This window comes from Cavia porcellus, unplaced genomic scaffold (assembly GCF_034190915.1).
Source record: "Cavia porcellus strain 051 isolate PalLab524CR breed Dunkin Hartley unplaced genomic scaffold, mCavPor4.1 scaffold_38, whole genome shotgun sequence".
In the NCBI taxonomy this organism is placed as follows: domain Eukaryota; kingdom Metazoa; phylum Chordata; class Mammalia; order Rodentia; family Caviidae; genus Cavia; species Cavia porcellus.
In genome coordinates, this window is record NW_026947521.1 from 10,885,060 (window position 1) to 10,906,606 (window position 21,547).

The following is a 21,547-nucleotide window of genomic DNA, read 5'->3' on the forward strand; positions in this document are numbered from 1 at the left end:
ATTTTGGTTCATGAATTTGACTGAATATTGTGTACAGTTCTGAATGATGGATGTGATGGCAACTTGCACTCACTTGGGATTAGGGATAATACAATGATAAATGACACAGAATTGGCCCAAATCTCCTTTGGTCTTTTTTTTCCCCACAATTAAACAATGCTCATGCTTCAGCAATGTATGAGGCATTTCATGGGTGATGTCTGATATGCACTAGGTCTACCTGGTCAGAGGGGTTACGATGTTGTTTATGCTTTTCTTTCTTCTCTTGGGCTTCAGGTCTCATTCCAGATCCTTGCCCATGCTGGGGACAGACTTGCTTCCTTCTCATTCACTCAGTGCTATACTGAAGCATCTGGACACCCAAAAATCAAAGCAGCCATTTCTCCATTGTTCTCCACTCTGCCATCCTGATCTGTAGAGATCAATAAATGCAAGAAAAGCAGTTTCTCTTTGAGCTCACCCCTGACATGCAAAACTCCACCCCTCCATCCACAGAAGGGTGCTGTAACTAAAATATGGTGGACTCCTTTCCATTCTTGGTAACCATTAAGAGCTCTTTTCTTATTCAATAAACACTCTTGTAAGTTCCTTCTTATATCCTCAAATTTGGTGGTCAATTTTGGGAATAGAGAACTCAGGTGCTTAAAATTAGTGACTATGTATACAAAATTGAGCTGTGTCACTGCACCTGTGTGACACAGCTAGAGGGTCAACTTTAGATGATGGCACCAAGCACATGGTGAAGACTGTTTCTCACTGTTTGTGGAAGAGCTGAGATGAACCAGCAAGGAACAGCTGGTGGGAGGAGGGCAAGGTGTTCTCAGGAGGTGACAGCTGAATCATGGGTAGTGGGCATTGGCTGACAAAAAGAAGACATGGAGATCACAGCAGAAGGGACATTTTTGCCATCACCACATGTGTGGGGACAGTGACTCTTTCCCACAGAGCAGTAGGAAGTTATGGCCACTGGAGGGCAAGCAAGGCAGGCAGTGTGCATCACCCCCTTCAATCAGCTGCCTGGGGCACTGAATGGAGATTTCAGAGGCAGACATAGTGTGAGGCAGATGCTCCATAGGACCCGAGCTGTAGGCCAGCTGATAACCCAAGGTCTGATTCATGCAGAAGGTGGAGATGTCTGCTCTGATCTAGAGGAGGCGGCTCTGGTGTCCCAGAAAGTCTGAGCAGCTGTTCATTGAGTCCACCCTGTTGCCACAGAGCTCCCTGCTACTGCCCTGCACTGAGGAGAAGGGGCTGGAGAGATGAGGGATGAGGAAAGAGGGACTTTGTGTCACAGCACAGCTCATGTGGCCTGTGCCCTCTACCCTGATCCCCTCTCCCAAAGCCAGCTGTCCACTGTGCCTGAAAAGCACTTCTTCCCTTCTTTCACTTCTCTGCATCCTGACATGCATGCATCTCAAAGTGACAGCTACACATATAGTTACAATATCATTGCCAGGAAGAAACTATGAAATGTATAAGACATAAAAAAAGATTGTCACAAAGGCATAAGCAAATATTAGCACAAAATTTATTATCAGTCAACTGAAAGAAATTAGTGATGAAAACATATTAAATATTGTAATTACTATTAAATTTTGTTTTTTCACAAGACAAGAGGCAGCAAATGTATTACAAAAGAAATTACAATATTTGATAAGGATTGGATAGATTGTTTGGGGAAAAAATGATCTAGTTTGGCCCATAGATCATTGAGAAAAGCATGCCAGGAATCCTGGTTTTGAGAGTGCAAGGCAACAACAGGAGTCACCATTCTCTCTGCAGAACATGCTGTGGTTCCTGGTGAACTGCTCAAGCAGACAGTGCTGACCTACTCAGACATACTGGGGATGCAAAAGGGATGCACTTCTCCCCCTTCTCTGCCTGGAGTGTGCCAGGGTGTCTCAGTGCTCAATGCAGTAAGCACGAGATCTAAGGTTTTGATGGTGCCACAGGCTTTGAAAGGTTTTAGGTGAAACTGGCTTTAGGATCCTGTAGGAGCCATGAGGCTGATGGGCTCTTATGCTTTATGCAGAAGTCTCCATCCAGCAAGGACAGTGGGCAGAGGCAGCGCTGACTTGGGATTTGTGTGAAGCAGGGACTCCTGTGCATATGAATCTTTCCTCAGTTTCAAGCACGCCAACCACTCCTTCCCAAACACAACATGAAGAGGGGTTGGACAGGCAGAGCAGGTGACAGTGTCGGGGAAGAGGACAAAGAGAGATCTTGCACAGGCTTGTTGTACCTTCCTCTCAGCTGGTGTCTTCTGTGCTTAGCTTGTGCTCATATAACTGTTCATGCCCAGAGAAATCTGCCACTTCTTTACTGGATTTCTGTTGAGCTGTGATGTCAGAGCATGCTGAATATTGTCAAAGGCCAGAACACCCAGACCACCTTCTCTCCCTCACCCTCTAAATGCTGCCCATGCAGCCACAGCCGCAGGAAGCCAAGCCCAGTGCAGTTACTGGTGAAGACAAGGAGCTGGCTTGCTCTTCAATCATGGGTTACAGCACAGCATATAGAGCTACACACCACACTTAGTCTGAAGGTGGTCAGTGCCTGGCATTGTTTCCAGTGGATTCTGTGGGCACATAGTGGCTTTGTGTCTCCCAGCTCTGAAGACCTTACTAGTTTCCTAAGTATCCTGTAAGGGGAGGGAGATGAAGACTCCCTGTCCTGGGGAAACACACACACAGCTGTCAGGCTTGTGACCTGCCCCTCAGTGGCTCGGAGTCTTTGAACTCTTTACCTTCCTCCAGCATGAGCTGGAGACTTTCCATCCCACATTGGGGTCAGTGGCTGCAGAGGGTCCCATAAGCTCCAGTTTCCTGGGCAGGGACAGTGTCCTTGTGGGTTGTGGGTGGGGACTCCAGCCTTTCTCAGAGCAGCTCTGTTTTCTGAGGTCACTGAGGAGCTCTGGGAAGTCCCTGGTGCATACTGTGGCATTTGTTTCTGGCCACACCCTTGGTCACGCAGCCCTCTGGGGTGGAATGTGCCCAGGATGTAGTGCTCCTCACATAGTGCTTTTTTTCTTTTCTCTGCCTGGGATTTATTAAAAGAACTACAGAAAAACCTTAGATAAGGGAAGTGACTATGCACAGCTGATGGGAAGCTCAGGAACATTGTGTGGATGAAGCCTGAGTGCAAATCAGAGGCTCTTTCCTTCAGTGACTTGACAAATGCTGAAGTCTCCCCACTGCATTACATCCTCCCTCAGAACAGAAATACACAGCTGGAAACAAAGCTGAGGGCTCACAATCTAGTGAGGCAGAAAACTCCTCATCACACAGTCATATGACCATTATAAGTCTACAATCCCCACACACTGGAGGCAGAGATGGCAGGATCAACATGAGTTTGAGGCCAGCCTGGTCCCCTACTGAGTTTCAGGTCAGCCTTGACTCCATGGTGACACCCTGTCTCAAAAAATGCTTTTGTTGGTTTATCATGCAAAAAAGCCCAAATGTGCAGTGGGAAAATGGTGAAACAAAGCATGACAAAGTCTCATGATTTAATATACAGCTGTTGGAGTTGTTTCTAATAGTTGGGAAAGGATTACAGTAACCCTGGGAGTTTCACAATGGGATGTGAGGTTCAGAGGTCCCCCCGTGTATAAAGCCCCTGCTCCTCTTACACAGAAAAGCTGCACATGTTCCACACTGAATGGTGCCTGCTGCTGTTGCTGCTCAGGGCTCACCCTCAGGAGAGAGCCGTGTCCTTTCCAAGAGGCCCACAGTTCTGCATAACCACTGTCTCTGCAGTGAGGGCTGGGCATGCTCTAGACAAGGGACTAGCTTTAATGTGGCAGGTGCAGGGTGAGGGTCCTCGATGCCCTTCTTGTTGGGACTCAGAGATGGGTTGTGTCCTGTGGTGCTGTGCTGCCCTTCACTGACAGCTCCACAGCACTCATCTCTTTCTCTCTCTCTATTGCTGTTATTTGCTTGCTATTTCTGAAGACAAAAATGTGTACCAGATGTGCTTCTAGGGATGCAGTGAAAATCTGATTTCTGAATGTTCCTGGGCATCTGATTAAACTCCTTTGTCATTAATCCAGGCCCAATGTGCCCATGAGTTGCCCCCTCTGCTAGAACTTACTGACAGTGGCTGTTTATTTGGAAATCTTTCCCTTTGAAGTCAGTGGTATGCTATTATATTCATTAACTGAAAATAAAGGAAAACCTAATTGCATGGCTTGGATTTTTATTTTTTAGAACAGCTTGAAGGTCTTGAATAAACATTAAGAAGTAGTGAGGTCACACACAGTAGTACAGAGGTCACACCCAGCAGTACAGGGTAGGGCATATGTTACAAACAGGGAGGTGCTAGCTTTCCCTGTGACCTGGAAAGCTCTCTGCTGCAAGAAAGTTTCCCTCTGTGTGCAGTCACTTGCAGGGGCCACTGCAGAGGAGGCACCTGTATTGGACTGAGGGTGATGATGCTACCAACATCTCCTGTCTGCCACGTGAGACTTGCCCTGCTTTGCAGGTGGTGTCCCCATGAAGTTGGGGCTATATTCACACTGTGAATTGAAGAATGCTACTGGTTTCCTTGTGCCTCAGGTTGTGTGACAAGAGGCACCTTTGAGGCCTTTGAGGCTTCCAAGACTTCATCGTGAGTCTGCTGTAATCTCAATCCTGAGGATGGGAAGCAGTTGGCGTCAGGATACCGCTGGCCTCTGAGAACACAGAGAGTGACCTGGGAGAGGCCCATGCGTGCTGAACCTGACCTGGTAGTGGAGAGGTCTATGTGGAGAGGGGGCACAGCAGCCAGCATGTCTCTTTATGGACACTGCTCCTGCCATACAGAGCTGCAGCTTATGTGGAAAGAGCAGGACTGTGGCATGTGCATGTCACCCAGCTGATGGATGACAATTTAATAATCACCTTATCAATATACAATCTGTCCCACCTGTGGTTGCTCTTTCCTGTCAATCACTGCTCTTTTTCAAGGACAGTATCAGGCACAGCTGAATCATTGCTAAGAACAGCAGAAGACTTTCCCACCTTTTCAGTGGCATGTTTTTTTGTAATGGAAAAATATTTTATTCAGTAGGAACCCAGAAAAAATCAGGAGAAGCTATTCTAATTTCAGATAAAGTGGATTTCAAGGCAAAACTGATCGAAAGACCAAGAAGCTCACTACATATTGGTTAAGGAAATAATAAAACATAAACAGATAAACATATATGCATCAAATATTAGTGCACTCAACTTTTTAAAAATTTTAAAGAAAGACTAAACAAAACAGAAAATAGGTAGAAATACTACATATGTTCAGAGAGAAAAGAACCAGTAAGAAATCACTAGTTGATGTTTACATATTGTTGTTTTACAAATAGTTGTTCAAGATATAAAAATGGAACATGTAAAGTAGGAATTCAAACAGCAAGACTGCAAACAGTTCTGTTCAACTGTCCAACAAAAACTTAGTAACACTGTTGTCAGTCCTATACACTTAAACATCCATATCTTCATTTATGTTTAGATTAAACTAAAGCAGATTAAAATCATTCTGAACAAAGAATAATAGAATTGCTGGATTTCACATCATGACACTCCGGGATCAGCACTGGGTACTGTAGTGTCTTTTTTTTTTTAATTTAATTTAAAGAAAGACTGAACAAAACAGAAAATGCATAGAAATAATACATAATGTCAAAGAAAAAAACCAGAAATCACTAATTGATTACAGATTGTCTTCTTACAAATAGTTATTCAAGATATTAAAGTGGATCATATAAAATGGGGATTCAAACAGTGAGATTGCAACCAGTTCTGTTCAACTATCCAACAAAAACTTAGAAATATGGTTATCAATCCTATACACTTAAACATACATGCAGGTATCCATATCTTCAATTATGTTGAGATTGAATAAACCCAAGCAGGCTAATATCACTCTGAACAAAGAATAGTACTATTGCTGGGTGTCACATTATGACACTCCGGGATCAGCACTGGGTATTTTAGGGTCTGTTTTTCTTCAAAGTATCTGTTCATTTCATTATGTGTCATAAGACCAGTTCTCGTAAACTGTTTATAGATTCTACACATGCATGAGTCTAAACATGTATTTCTATCCTTTCTATATTAGAGGGAGAAACAAAACAAAGCAAAACAAAACATATTCCTATAAACACATGGAAAGAAAAAGACATAAGACCGTTGTACAATGAGTTCTACTATAGTTCCTGTGTTGTCTCTTGTTATATCCAATAGAATTGGCTATATCATCACACATAGTATAATTGAATATATAAGCATATAATAAAAACACAACATTGTATATAGTATAGAACTTCAGAAACCGGCAGTTATCAAACCAGAATGTGCATTGTAGAGTCTTGTTATCTTCAGTGTAGTTGCCTATACTCTCAGACTTGATACTATCAATTGGATCAGTTTTGAGTAAAACCTTCTCTGCCTCATTTCTGTTATGCTTTTTTTTTTGCCATCAGTTATCTGCTTATTTCTTTATTCTGTTTTCTGCTCCATGCATTGAGGCCTCTCTGCCACTGTTCCTGGAATCCGAGTACTTTTTTCTGTCTCTAGAATGCCCTGCAGTATTCTCTGTAGAATTGGATTGGTGGTTGCAAATTTTCCAAGTTCCTCTTTGTTTTGGAAGCATCTTGTTTTTCCATTAATTTCTAGAGAGAGTTTAGCAGGGTACATCAATCTGGGATGGAGGTTATTTTCTTTCAGGGCTTGGAATATTTTGCTCCAGGCTCTTCTTTATTTTTATTTTTTAAAATTTGTTTAAAAGGAAAAAAAAACAAGACAAAACAGTGTAAGAGTACAAGTAATACAGGACTACAAAAAAAAAAAAACAAAACAAAAAAAAAAAACAAAACAGTAAGAAATCACCAGTTAATAGATTACACATTGTCATCTTAGAAACAGTTGCTCAAGTCACAGGATTAAAGCATACAAAGTGGACATTCAAACAGTGAGACTGCAAACAGTTGTGTTCCATGGTCCAACGTCAGTAATATGGTCATCTATCTAACACACATAAATACACTTGCAGTTGTATCCTTTAGAGCACTTTTTTTTCTCTCTTTTTTTACAACATTTTACACGTTTTGGGTTTTATTACTCCCACAGTTCTTATTACTCTCCTTTTGGAAGAAAACAAAACCAAATATGACAAAACAAAGCAGTCAGTCAAAACCAAGGATAGACATAGTACATGATGTAAAAACAGACTACAAGGTTATCAACAATGGTTACCATAATGTCACCTGCTTCCCTAAAAAGAATTGCCTATATCATTAGGTATAATTAATTTGAACAAAACAGTAGAGAACAAGACTAATAAAACCTAAACATTGTAAACATTACAGGACTTTAAAAAAAATAATAGTCAAACCAGAATGGGCATCATAGTGAATTTTATTGCCTTCAAAGTAGTTGCCTATACTCTCAAACCTGTTACTATCAAACAGAGGGGAACAGAGTCTGATGAGTCAAAACAAGATAGTGGGAGTAATACAGGACTTTAAATCAAGTTAATAGGAAATCAAAAAAGTTGCTATAATACATCCTACTAATTTTTTATTTTCCCCTTAATTAAAAAAAATAAAACAATAAAAATAAATAAATAATTTTTTAATGAATGAGGGGGAGATTGAGGTAAAAGAGGACATAGCAAAATAACAATACAGGTCAAAGCAACCTACTGCTTCACCACCAAATAATCTGACTTAATAGTAGTTACCATAGTGTCTTTTTCCTTGAAATATTTGAATATAACTTCGTATACTATAGCATCAGACATATCAAAACAGTGTGAAACCATTCAAGTGAATGAAAGTATTACAGGGTATTTAGAACCAGCTAACAGAAAATGAACAATGGTTTCTATATTATCTCTTTGCCTATAAAAATTTTTGTTTATACTATCACATATAATAAAATCCAGTAAGATACAACATGATAAAACCAATGGAGACAGAAGAGCAACAGTTTGGTGGGACATCAAAACAAGATGATATTAAATCAGCACTAGTTATTATGATATCTTATTTTCAAAATAGCTGTTCATTTCATCACAGGCAATAATATCAAGCAGCCCAGAATAAAGCCATTCCAGTTAATGAGTGAAAGTTTTATAAGGCTTCAAGGCCACACAATGAGGAATTATGATTACCACATACTTTTATATATTTGAATCATTTCTTATATTATTCACACATGTGAGATTGATTTATTTCACTTATGAGTATGGTCTCAAGCTGCGCCCATTTATTGATAAATATCTCAATGTGATCCCTCTTTATAGATGAGTAGTACTCCTTATATAGAAGTGTTGTGGAGTACCACAACTTTTTTATCAATCCCTCAGTTGATGGGCACTTGGGTTGTTTCCAAATCTGGCGATTACAAATTATGCTGCTATAAACATAGGTGCACATATATCACTGTGGTATGATGCTTTCAGTTCTTCTGGGAATATGCCTAGAAGTGGAATAGCTGGAACAATTGGGACTTCCAATCCCAGCTTTTTGAGAAATCTTAGACTGACCTCCACAAAGGTTGTACCAGTCTACACTCTCACCAAAATACACAGAGCATCTTGATGGACCCTATCTCCTGATCTATTCTGCCTGTGTTTCTTTTCATTAGTGTATCAATGCTATCTATTTTAGAGATTACAGCCAACCTTCTCTGCCTCATTTCTGCTATGCTGTTTTTCTGCCATTGGTTCTCTACTTTTCCCCTTCATTCCACTATCTGCCCCATCATTGAGAACAAATTTAAATAAATGCAAAAGGGTTGAAATTATCCCTTGCATGCTATCGGACCATAGCACTATGAAATTAGAAATTAATGATAAAAGATACTGCAAAAATCCCACAAACACATGGAAACTGAATAACACACTCTTGAGTAATCAGTGGGTCACAGAGGAAATTAAAGGAGAAATTATACAATACCTGCAAACAAATGAAAACACAAATACAACTTACTGGAATCTGTGGGATGCAATGAAAGCTGTCCTCAGAGGAAAGTTTATTGCACTGAGTTCCCACATCAGAAAAACAGAACAAATACAAATAAATAACCTTATGTTACACCTCAAACATCTAGAAAAAGAACAGCAAGTCAAGCCCAAAGCCAAAAGAGAAGACATTATTAAAATCAGCAGAAATCAATGCAATAGAGACTAAAAAAGCAATCCAAAAAAAAATCAATGAATCAAAGAGTTGGTTCTTTGAAAGAATAAATAAAATCGATAAGCCCCTAGCCAACCTTATTTTAAAAAAGGGAAGAAAAAGCTCAAATTCATGCAATAAGGAATGAAAGAGGCGAAATTACTACAGACGCTATAGAAATACAAAAGATCGTCAACACTTATTTCAAAAACCTCTACTCTTAAAGGTTTGATAACACAGAGGAAATAGAAAGATTCCGAGAAGCATACAAAGTCCCAAAGCTAGGTCATGAAGATGTAAAACTACTGAGTAACCCAATTTATATTAATGAAATTGAAAACGTAACTAAATCTTTACCTACAAAGAAGAGCCCAGGCCCAGACGGATTCACTGCAGAATTCTACAAGAAATACAAAGAAGACCTAATGCCAACACTCCTCAAACTCTTCAATGAAATTGAAAGGGAAGCAATCCTTCCTAAATCGTTCCTAGAAGCAAATATTACTCTAGTACCAAAACCAGAGAAGGACCCAACTGAAAAAGTAAACTACAGACCAATCTCCCTCATGAACACAGAGGCAAAAATCCTTAATAAAATATTGACAAATAGGATGCAGTAAATCATCAAGAAAATCATAAACCATGACCAAGTGGGATGCATCCCAGGTATGCAGGGATTGTCCAATATATGTAAGTCAATAAATGTAATACACCATATTAGTAGAGTCAAAAGTAAGAATCACATCATTTCTGTAGATGCAGAAAAAGCTTTTGATAAGGTCCAACATTCATTTATGATAAGAACCTTGCAGAAAATTGGAATAGATGATCTTTACCTCAATATAATTTGGGCATCTATGACAAACCAACAGGCAATATCATATTAAATGGCCAGAAATTGAAGGCCTTTACTTTAAAATCAGGCACAAGACAAGGATGTCCCTTATCACCGCTCCTATTTAATATAGTACTGGAAATATTGGCCAGAGCAATTAGACAGAGAGAAATAAAAGGCGTTAAGATAGGAAAAGAAGTTAAATTATCATTATTTGCAGATGACATGATACTCTATATAGAAGATCCCCAAAACTCCATTGAAAGACTCCTAGATATAATAAATAAATTCAGTAATGTAGCTGGATACAGAATCAATACTCAAAAATGAATAGCATTCCTATACACTAACAATAAAATCACAGACAGAGAAATAAGGGAGGCCACACCCTTCACACTAGCAACCAAAAAATGAGATACTTATGAATTACTCTCACAAAAGAAGTGAAAGACCTATACAGGGAAAATTATAATACACTGAAAGATGAAATTGAAGATGATGTCAGAAAATGGAAAGACATCCCTTGCTCATGGATAGGAAGAATAAATATTGTGAAAATGGCCATTCTCCCAAAACTGTTATACAGATTCAATGCAATCCCAATAAAAATACCATCAACATACTTCATAAATCTAGAGAAATCCCTCCTAAAATTGATCTGAAGCGAGAAGAGACCTAGAATAGCAAGGACAGTTCTAAGGAGCAAAAGCAAGGCAGGAGGTATCTCAATCCCTGACTTGAAGTTATACTACAAAGCAACTAGTAAAATCAACAAGGTACTGGAACCAAAACAGAGCCGAAGATCAGTAGAATAGATTAGAAGATACAACCACAACTACAAACACTCAAACACCTTATCTTTGATAAAGGGGCCAAACATGTTGACTGGAAGGACAACAGCCTCTTTATTTAATAAATGGTATTGGAAAAACTGGCTCTCCATATGTTGAAAACTAAAACTAGACCCATGTCTATCACCATGCACTAAAATAAAATCTAAATGGATCAAAGATCTAAATATTAAAACAGAAACACTGAATCTATTGGAAGACAAATTGGGTAAAAACCTTGAAGACATAGGAGTAGGTAGAGAATTCACAAACAGGACTCAAACCGCACGGGAAATACTTCCCAGAGTCAATAATTGGGATTGCCTCTTATTAAAAAGTTTCTGCACGTCAAAAGAAATCTCCAGCATAGTGAAAAGAAAACCCACAAACTGGGAAAAAAATCTTAGTGAACTGCCCCTCAGGCAAAGGACTTCTGTCTAAAACATATAAAGAATTAGAAAGAATCAGACCCCCAAAATTCAAAGATCCAATCAAAAAATGGGCATCTGAGATGAATGAACAATTTTAAGATGAAGAAATGCAAATGGCAAATAAATAGATGAAAAAATGTTCACCATCACTGGTCATTAGAGAAACGCAGATTAAAACAACACTGATGTTTCATCTCACTCCTGAAAGAATGGCCAAGATCAAGAAAACCACCAACAACAAATGCTGGAGAGGCTGTGGGGAAAAAGGAACTCTCCTGCACTCTTGGTGGGAGTGTAGACTAGTACAACCATTGTGGAGGTCAGTCTGGAGATTTCTCAGAAATCTGGGACTGGAAGCCTCATTTGACTCAGCTATTCCACTTCTAGGCATATTCCCAGAAGAACTGAAGGCATCATACCACAGTGATATATGTCAACCCATGTTTATAGCTGCACAATTTGTAATAGCCAGATCTTGGAAATAACCAAAGTGTCCATCAACTGAGGAATGGATAAAAAATTGTGGTGTTTTTATGCAATGGAGTACTACTCAGCTATAACGAATGATCACATTGAGATATTTATAAATAAATGGACGCAGCTTGAGACCATACTCATAAATGAAATAAATCAAACTCGCATGTATTAATACCAAATAGTTTCCCTAGTATAAGAAATGATAAGAATACATAAAAGTATGCGGTAATTATGATTCCCAACCATATTGGTTTGAAGCCATATGATATTTTCATTCGTTAATTGCAAAGGTTTTAACCTGGGTTGTTCGATTTTAGTATCTTTTTAAAAATAGCAAGAGGCACAATGGTAACCATTTTTGATCACCTGATATTCTATTTTTGCATCATGTACTATGCCCATCCTCTTGTTCTAACCGACTCTGTTTTGTTTAGTTACATTAGGTTTTATTCTCTTCAAAAAAAGTAATAAGAACTGTGGGAGTAAAAAAACCCCAAAAAGTGCAATTGTTATTGTAAAAAAGAGAGGAAAGGAAGGTGGTCTAAGGGATATAACTGCATGTATGTTTGAGGTGTAGAATGGAAAACCATATTACTAAGCTTTTGTTGGATCATTGAATGGAACTGTCTGCAATCTCACTGTATGAATGTCCACTTATGTGCTTTAATTTTATAATTTGGACAACTGTTTCTAAGATGACAATGTATAACCTATTAACTAGTGATTTCTTACTGTATATTTTTTTCTAGAAATTCTGTATTATTTGTACCCTGTTACTGCTTTGTTTTTTTGTTTGTTTGTTTGTTTGTTTCCTTTCTTTTTTCTCTTTAAATAAAAAAAAACATTATAGCTGGTTTGTAAAGTGTACTGGTTTTAGGACATGTTTTTTACAATATTCTATTAGATAACATGTAAGTCAACCTTTGTCTTGTTTCTACTGACTAGTGTGTGCTAAAAGTGATGTCTTGTGGCTTCCCAAACTAGGCGAAGAATGCTGTCTCACACTGTTGACCAGATGCGGAGGAAGACACTTAGAGCACCTGCCTGTCTCGGATATGGTTCCAGCCCATGGCCACCACACTCACACCCATCAGTGAACCAGCCCTCGATATTCCAGATCTGCAGCCTCCAGCTTGCACCAATGAGCTTAGGGGAGCAGAGACATGTTGTCCTCACCAAGCTGCTCTCAAGCCCTAGCGTTGGGCAGAAGATAAGTACTGTCTTAAACTACTAAATTGGGGGTAATTTACTACAATCCAGCATAAGTTTCATGTACAAGGAGGGAAAAAAAGAAGTTTTTAAAAACAGACAAGAAGAGGGCTGGGGATTTAGCTCAGCGGCATAAGTGCCTGCCTTGCAAGCAGGCAGTCATGAGTTCAATTCCCGGTACCGATAAAAAGGAAAAGAAAAAGAAAAAAAAAAAAAAAAACAGACAAGAAGAAAAAAAATTAATCAGAAATTAGCCCCCTAGTAGGTTCTCACAAATAATGAGGCTCATTTATCAATAACAGTGCTAAGATGATCAGCTTGAATAGAAGATAAATGTTGAGACGACTGAGGAAGAAGGCTTTCTAAAGTTCCTTTCAGTTGTAGGTTATTACTAGGAGGAAAACTGGTTTCTTTGGACTTTCTGATCAGTTAGGAGACATGAAAGAATGGAAAGCACATGAAAAATAATAGTTGAAAAGCAACAAAATTATTTGGTTTAATACTCAAAATCAGATATAAAGATTTCAACTACTGGGTTCTAAAACAGGTACTTCTGTATGCTTAGTAATTTGGTATTAAAACTTTATTTTCCTTTCTTTAATGAGGAAAAAGGAACACTGTGAAGCAATTTTTAATTTTTAATCTCAGAAGTACAACAAATGTAGTGTCCTTAGAAAGGGAAGAAAAGAAATACAGCTTTTCTTTAACCTGTTCAAGTGTGTTCACATGCAGAAGACCATATAACAACATTTCCCCACGGGATACAAATAGGCTTTGGAATTTTAAATTCATATCACTACTTTGAGTACTATCTGTCTTTGTCAAACTGCCTGAACACTGCTTGATTTTTATGAACTATACTCTTGAAAAATTATTCTTGGGCTGAACTGTTTAATCCATGAGCCCTGTAATGACTGATAATGGTTGCAGTGGCTGATACTCTGTTTTAACTTGAGAAATTCAGACATTTAAGGAAGTGACTCAACAGAAGCTCCATGTCCTCACTGTGTAAACATGCTCATCCTGTACAAGAGGGCACGGAGATGGTGTGAATGCTATACCCACTCTCGGGAGTGGTAGTCTGATTACAATACAAGGGAGGGAAACAGGCTTACTCTTTATTCTTTGGCTCAATGAAGCTCTTGCTGTCTCCTGTCAAGTGGAACTCTTGCCCCTTTGCCATGTCACTCTGCCCTTGAGCCAGATGATTATGGACTGAACCCTCCACAAACTCTGAGATAAATGAATCTTTCCTCCCTGAATTATTAGGGTTGAGTATTTTGTCTCAGAAATAAGAGAAAAGTAAACACCATGTTTATTGAAGGATAAAGCAAGGTTACTATCCTCTTTGGTATGTTAACATAATACACTAACTTATTCATCTTAGCTAAAGCCCAGAGATCAGAAACCAAAATGAAGAAAAATATATACTTAGCTCATTCAAGATTTCCTGCTGGTTTCTTCATTTTCTTTTTCAGGCTCAAAATCTCCATTTCGAGGCTTTTCACATTTTCTTTTAGGCGTAAATACTCCAATTGAATCCTAAAATATTGATTTCAAAATAATTATTTGCACAGATCTGTTAAAAAAGTCACATAACCTTTGAAAGAGTACTCACAATTTTAAAAGTTAGAAAAAGTAGATGATTTGGTAGGTAAGATTTTTCTCATTGTGCTTGTTGACACTTTTTCTTTGGCATTATTGGGAGTGAACACAGGGCTCCACGTGGAAAGCACATGCTCTCTCCTCACTGTACTATTTCTGCTCTCCTAAATTACTCCTTTCAGGTACATTTATCAAAGCTAGAATTTTCCCCTGGCCTAATGAAGATTTAGTACTTATATAACTGCAATATGTCTCATATTATGCTGCTGATTTCCTTGATAGATGCTCAAGTCATTTGGTTAAGCCATACCAGTCTAAGGGTTCTTCCATTTTTTCATCATGTTGCACAGAGCTTGTACCTTGATCTTGTGCTTCTGTCAACTGAAAATTAACAAAAGTGTTTATTAATAACCTGCCCATCCCTGGTGTTTGTTTCATAACTGTAGTGGACACAGCTATAATGCTCCACCTCCGTATGGTTTATAGTTACCTCTGTGCTGTGTCTACACCGTTAGCTGAACTGCTGACGCAGGGATCCAATGGCCCACACCTTACAAAATAACACCCTCTCCCCACTACTTAAGTTACCGACCCCAGCTCTAGGTCTGAAACATATTATATTCCTGATTTTAGACCTGTTAGCAGGTCCTCAAACTGACAAAACTAGAAGGTTAGCACAGTGCTATGGACCTGCATTCCTGGCTGCTTGGTAAGCTGATGCTTGAGACCAGCCTGGGCAACTGGGGGAGACAACTCTTTTGCAGGAAAGTATAAAAGTGAAAGTTTTGGTAAAATGGAGAGAAAGAGGAAGTCCCTTTACTTGTGCTGTCCTTTTAGTTGTATTTTTACATTCCACGCATCACATCCTACTTTATGGATTCCAAGTACTATTTATCAACTATGATATGAATAATGCTTATATGACTAAGAGCAATGCCAATGGTAATAATACAGAAATGACACTGCAGTAACATCTAGATGTCTCCAGGAACTGTTGGACAAACAGTATCTAGACAGACACCAGCATGCCTGGGCCCGAGTTCCAACTCCACCAGTCAATGGCAGTGGGAGCTCTATAAAATCTTTCCTATTAGGTATTATTGTGTTTTCTGTTTTGATAAAGTTTGATATTGTAGGAAAGCTGAGGCAAAAGTTTCCTGAGGTCAAGTGCAGTCTTGACATTTTAGTCAGAAGAGCTCTCAAAATTTAAATCAGAAGCTGGGCTTCGTGTCACACAGCTGTGATTCTGTCACTCAGGAGGCTGAGTCAACAGGGTTAGTGTAACCATGAGACCACCTTGGAGAGACACAGTAAATTCAAGGCCAGGCTGGGGTACACAAAATGTCTCGGCACAGGGGTCATTTACACTTTCCCTGTCATTTGACAAGTGTTTCCAAGCTCGTTCAAGTTTTCCTGCTGGTTTCTTCATTTTCTTTTTCAGGCTCAAAATCTCCATTTCGAGGCTTTTCACATTTTCTTTTAGGCGTAAATACTCCAATTCAATCCTAAAATATTGATTTCAAAATAATTATTTGCACAGATCTGTTAAAAAAGTCACATAACCTTTGAAAGAGTACTCACAATTTTAAAAGTTAGAAAAAGTAGATGATTTGGTAGGTAAGATTTTTCTCATTGTGCTTGTTGACACTTTTTCTTTGGCATTATTGGGAGTGAACACAGGGCTCCACGTGGAAAGCACATGCTCTCTCCTCACTGTACTATTTCTGCTCCCCTAAATTACTCCTTTCAGGTACATTTATCAAAGCTAGAATTTTCCCCTGGCCTAATGAAGATTTAGTACTTATATAACTGCAATATGTCTCATATTATGCTGCTGATTTCCTTGATAGATGCTCAAGTCATTTGGTTAAGCCATACCTGTCTAAGGGTTCTTCCATTTTTTCATCATGTTGCACAGAGCTTGTACCTTGATCTTGTGCTTCTGTCAACTGAAAATTAACAAAAGTGTTTATTAATAACCTGCCCATCCCTGGTGTTTGTTTCATAACTGTAGTGGACACAGCTATAATGCTCCACCTCCGTATGGTTTATAGTTACCTCTGTGCTGTGTCTACACCGTTAGCTGAACTGCTGACGCAGGGATCCAATGGCCCACACCTTACAAAATAACACCCTCTCCCCACTACTTAAGTTACCGACCCCAGCTCTAGGTCTGAAACATATTATATTCCTGATTTTAGACCTGTTAGCAGGTCCTCAAACTGATAAAACTAGAAGGTTAGCACAGTGCTATGGACCTGCATTCCTGGCTGCTTGGTAAGCTGATGCTTGAGACCAGCCAGGGCAACTGGGGGAGACAACTCTTTTGCAGGAAAGTATAAAAGTGAAAGTTTTGGTAAAATGGAGGGAAAGAGGAAGTCCCTTTACTTGTGCTGTCCTTTTAGTTGTATTTTTACATTCCACGCATCACATCCTACTTTATGGATTCCAAGTACTATTTATCAACTATGATATGAATAATGCTTATATGACTAAGAGCAATGCCAATGATAATAATACAGAAATGACACTGCAGTAACATCTAGATGTCTCTAGGAACTGTTGGACAAACAGTATCTAGACAGACACCAGCATGCCTGGGCCAGAGTGCCAACTCCACCAGTCAATGGCAGTGGGAGCTCTATAAAATCTTTCCTATTAGGTATTATTGTGTTTTCTGTTTTGATAAAGTTTGATATTGTAGGAAAGCTGAGGCAAAAGTTTCCTGAGGTCAAGTGCAGTCTTGACATTTTAGTCAGAAGAGCTCTCAAAATTTAAATCAGAAGCTGGGCTTCGTGTCACACAGCTGTGATTCTGTCACTCAGGAGGCTGAGTCAACAGGGTTAGTGTAACCATGAGACCACCTTGGAGAGACACAGTAAATTCAAGGCCAGGCTGGGGTACACAAAATGTCTCGGCACAGGGGTCATTTACACTTTCCCTGTCATTTGACAAGTGTTTCCAAGCTCGTTCAAGTTTTCCTGCTGGTTTCTTCATTTTCTTTTTCAGGCTCAAAATCTCCATTTCGAGGCTTTTCACATTTTCTTTTAGGCGTAAATACTCCAATTCAATCCTAAAATATTGATTTCAAAATAATTATTTGCACAGATCTGTTAAAAAAGTCACATAACCTTTGAAAGAGTACTCACAATTTTAAAAGTTAGAAAAAGTAGATGATTTGGTAGGTAAGATTTTTCTCATTGTGCTTGTTGACACTTTTTCTTTGGCATTATTGGGAGTGAACACAGGGCTCCACGTGGAAAGCACATGCTCTCTCCTCACTGTACTATTTCTGCTCCCCTAAATTACTCCTTTCAGGTACATTTATCAAAGCTAGAATTTTCCCCTGGCCTAATGAAGATTTAGTACTTATATAACTGCAATATGTCTCATATTATGCTGCTGATTTCCTTGATAGATGCTCAAGTCATTTGGTTAAGCCATACCTGTCTAAGGGTTCTTCCATTTTTTCATCATGTTGCACAGAGCTTGTACCTTGATCTTGTGCTTCTGTCAACTGAAAATTAACAAAAGTGTTTATTAATAACCTGCCCATCCCTGGTGTTTGTTTCATAACTGTAGTGGACACAGCTATAATGCTCCACCTCCGTATGGTTTATAGTTACCTCTGTGCTGTGTCTACACCATTAGCTGAACTGCTGACGCAGGGATCCAATGGCCCACACCTTACAAAATAACACCCTCTCCCCACTACTTAAGTTACCGACCCCAGCTCTAGGTCTGAAACATATTATATTCCTGATTTTAGACCTGTTAGCAGGTCCTCAAACTGACAAAACTAGAAGGTTAGCACAGTGCTATGGACCTGCATTCCTGGCTGCTTGGTAAGCTGATGCTTGAGACCAGCCTGGGCAACTGGGGGAGACAACTCTCTTGCAGGAAAGTATAAAAGTGAAAGTTTTGGTAAAATGGAGAGAAAGAGGAAGTCCCTTTACTTGTGCTGTCCTTTTAGTTGTATTTTTACATTCCACGCATCACATCCTACTTTATGGATTCCAAGTACTATTTATCAACTATGATATGAATAATGCTTATATGACTAAGAGCAATGCCAATGATAATAATACAGAAATGACACTGCAGTAACATCTAGATGTCTCCAGGAACTGTTGGACAAACAGTATCTAGACAGACACCAGCATGCCTGGGCCCGAGTTCCAACTCCACCAGTCAATGGCAGTGGGAGCTCTATAAAATCTTTCCTATTAGGTATTATTGTGTTTTCTGTTTTGATAAAGTTTGATATTGTAGGAAAGCTGAGGCAAAAGTTTCCTGAGGTCAAGTGCAGTCTTGACAATTTAGTCAGAAGAGCTCTCAAAATTTAAATCCGAAGCTGGGCTTCGTGTCACACAGCTGTGATTCTGTCACTCAGGAGGCTGAGTCAACAGGGTTAGTGTAACCATGAGACCACCTTGGAGAGGCACAGTAAATTCAAGGCCAGGCTGGGGTACACAAAATGTCTCGGCACAGGGGTCATTTACACTTTCCCTGTCATTTGACAAGTGTTTCCAAGCTCGTTCAAGTTTTCCTGCTGGTTTCTTCATTTTCTTTTTCAGGCTCAAAATCTCCATTTCGAGGCTTTTCACATTTTCTTTTAGGCGTAAATACTCCAATTCAATCCTAAAATATTGATTTCAAAATAATTATTTGCACAGATCTGTTAAAAAAGTCACATAACCTTTGAAAGAGTACTCACAATTTTAAAAGTTAGAAAAAGTAGATGATTTGGTAGGTAAGATTTTTCTCATTGTGCTTGTTGACACTTTTTCTTTGGCATTATTGGGAGTGAACACAGGGCTCCACGTGGAAAGCACATGCTCTCTCCTCACTGTACTATTTCTGCTCCCCTAAATTACTCCTTTCAGGTACATTTATCAAAGCTAGAATTTTCCCGTGGCCTAATGAAGATTTAGTACTTATATAACTGCAATATGTCTCATATTATGCTGCTGATTTCCTTGATAGATGCTCAAGTCATTTGGTTAAGCCATACCTGTCTAAGGGTTCTTCCATTTTTTCATCATGTTGCACAGAGCTTGTACCTTGATCTTGTGCTTCTGTCAACTGAAAATTAACAAAAGTGTTTATTAATAACCTGCCCATACCTGGTGTTTGTTTCATAACTGTAGTGGACACAGCTATAATGCTCCACCTCCGTATGGTTTATAGTTACCTCTGTGCTGTGTCTACACCGTTAGCTGAACTGCTGACGCAGGGATCCAATGGCCCACACCTTACAAAATAACACCCTCTCCCCACTACTTAAGTTACCGACGCCAGCTCTAGGTCTGAAACATATTATATTCCTGATTTTAGACCTGTTAGCAGGTCCTCAAACTGACAAAACTAGAAGGTTAGCACAGTGCTATGGACCTGCATTCCTGGCTGCTTGGTAAGCTGATGCTTGAGACCAGCCTGGGCAACTGGGGGAGACAACTCTTTTGCAGGAAAGTATAAAACTGAAAGTTTTGGTAAAATGGAGAGAAAGAGGAAGTCCCTTTACTTGTGCTGTCCTTTTAGTTGTATTTTTACATTCCACGCATCACATCCTACTTTATGGATTCCAAGTACTATTTATCAACTATGATATGAATAATGCTTATATGACTAAGAGCAATGCCAATGATAATAATACAGAAATGACACTGCAGTAACATCTAGATGTCTCCAGGAACTGTTGGACAAACAGTATCTAGACAGACACCAGCATGCCTGGGCCCGAGTTCCAACTCCACCAGTCAATGGCAGTGGGAGCTCTATAAAATCTTTCCTATTAGGTATTATTGTGTTTTCTGTTTTGATAAAGTTTGATATTGTAGGAAAGCTGAGGCAAAAGTTTCCTGAGGTCAAGTGCAGTCTTGACAATTTAGTCAGAAGAGCTCTCAAAATTTAAATCCGAAGCTGGGCTTCGTGTCACACAGCTGTGATTCTGTCACTCAGGAGGCTGAGTCAACAGGGTTAGTGTAACCATGAGACCACCTTGGAGAGGCACAGTAAATTCAAGGCCAGGCTGGGGTACACAAAATGTCTCGGCACAGGGGTCATTTACACTTTCCCTGTCATTTGACAAGTGTTTCCAAGCTCGTTCAAGTTTTCCTGCTGGTTTCTTCATTTTCTTTTTCAGGCTCAAAATCTCCATTTCGAGGCTTTTCACATTTTCTTTTAGGCGTAAATACTCCAATTCAATCCTAAAATATTGATTTCAAAATAATTATTTGCACAGATCTGTTAAAAAAGTCACATAACCTTTGAAAGAGTACTCACAATTTTAAAAGGTAGAAAAAGTAGATGATTTGGTAGGTAAGATTTTTCTCATTGTGCTTGTTGACACTTTTTCTTTGGCATTATTGGGAGTGAACACAGGGCTCCACGTGGAAAGCACATGCTCTCTCCTCACTGTACTATTTCTGCTCCCCTAAATTACTCCTTTCAGGTACATTTATCAAAGCTAGAATTTTCCCCTGGCCTAATGAAGATTTAGTACTTATATAACTGCAATATGTCTCATATTATGCTGCTGATTTCCTTGATAGATGCTCAAGTCATTTGGTTAAGCCATACCTGTCTAAGGGTTCTTCCATTTTTTCATCATGTTGCACAGAGCTTGTACCTTGATCTTGTGCTTCTGTCAACTGAAAATTAACAAAAGTGTTTATTAATAACCTGCCCATCCCTGGTGTTTGTTTCATAACTGTAGTGGACACAGCTATAATGCTCCACCTCCGTATGGTTTATAGTTACCTCTGTGCTGTGTCTACACCGTTAGCTGAACTGCTGACGCAGGGATCCAATGGCCCACACCTTACAAAATAACACCCTCTCCCCACTACTTAAGTTACCGACCCCAGCTCTAGGTCTGAAACATATTATATTCCTGATTTTAGACCTGTTAGCAGGTCCTCAAACTGACAAAACTAGAAGGTTAGCACAGTGCTATGGACCTGCATTCCTGGCTGCTTGGTAAGCTGATGCTTGAGACCAGCCTGGG

At 39.3% G+C, this 21,547-nt stretch overlaps 1 protein-coding gene across 2 annotated transcripts; it reads right to left on the minus strand.

Annotated features, from left to right (window-relative positions):
- Positions 1-1,506: 1,506 nt before the first annotated feature.
- Positions 1,507-21,248, minus strand: LOC134474787 (uncharacterized). 2 transcript variants are annotated; one of them, XM_063243478.1, is made up of 11 exons: positions 21,121-21,248; positions 20,609-20,747; positions 19,553-19,623; positions 19,041-19,179; positions 17,985-18,055; positions 17,473-17,611; positions 16,417-16,487; positions 15,905-16,043; positions 14,849-14,919; positions 14,365-14,475; positions 1,507-6,726 (listed from the first exon to the last, which is right to left on the minus strand). In XM_063243478.1, the coding sequence occupies exons 1-10, from the start codon at positions 21,246-21,248 to the stop codon at positions 14,370-14,372; spliced, it is 1,074 nt and encodes a 357-aa protein (XP_063099548.1). In that variant the 3' UTR covers positions 1,507-6,726; positions 14,365-14,369. The 2 variants fall into 2 exon arrangements, with proteins under 2 accessions (XP_063099548.1, XP_063099547.1); XM_063243477.1 differs by having other exon boundaries at positions 1,507-14,475.
- Positions 21,249-21,547: the final 299 nt, after the last annotated feature.

Excerpts from the sequence above, each read along its gene's own strand:
- LOC134474787 (XM_063243478.1), bottom strand. The coding sequence starts at position 21,248 with ATGAAACAAACACCAGGGATGGGCAGGTTATTAATAAACACTTTTGTT. Across the intron at positions 19,624-20,608 it reads TGTCAAATGACAGGGAAAGT|TTGACAGAAGCACAAGATCA; the intron begins GTAAATGACCCC and ends GTTAATTTTCAG. Across the intron at positions 16,488-17,472 it reads TGTCAAATGACAGGGAAAGT|TTGACAGAAGCACAAGATCA; the intron begins GTAAATGACCCC and ends GTTAATTTTCAG.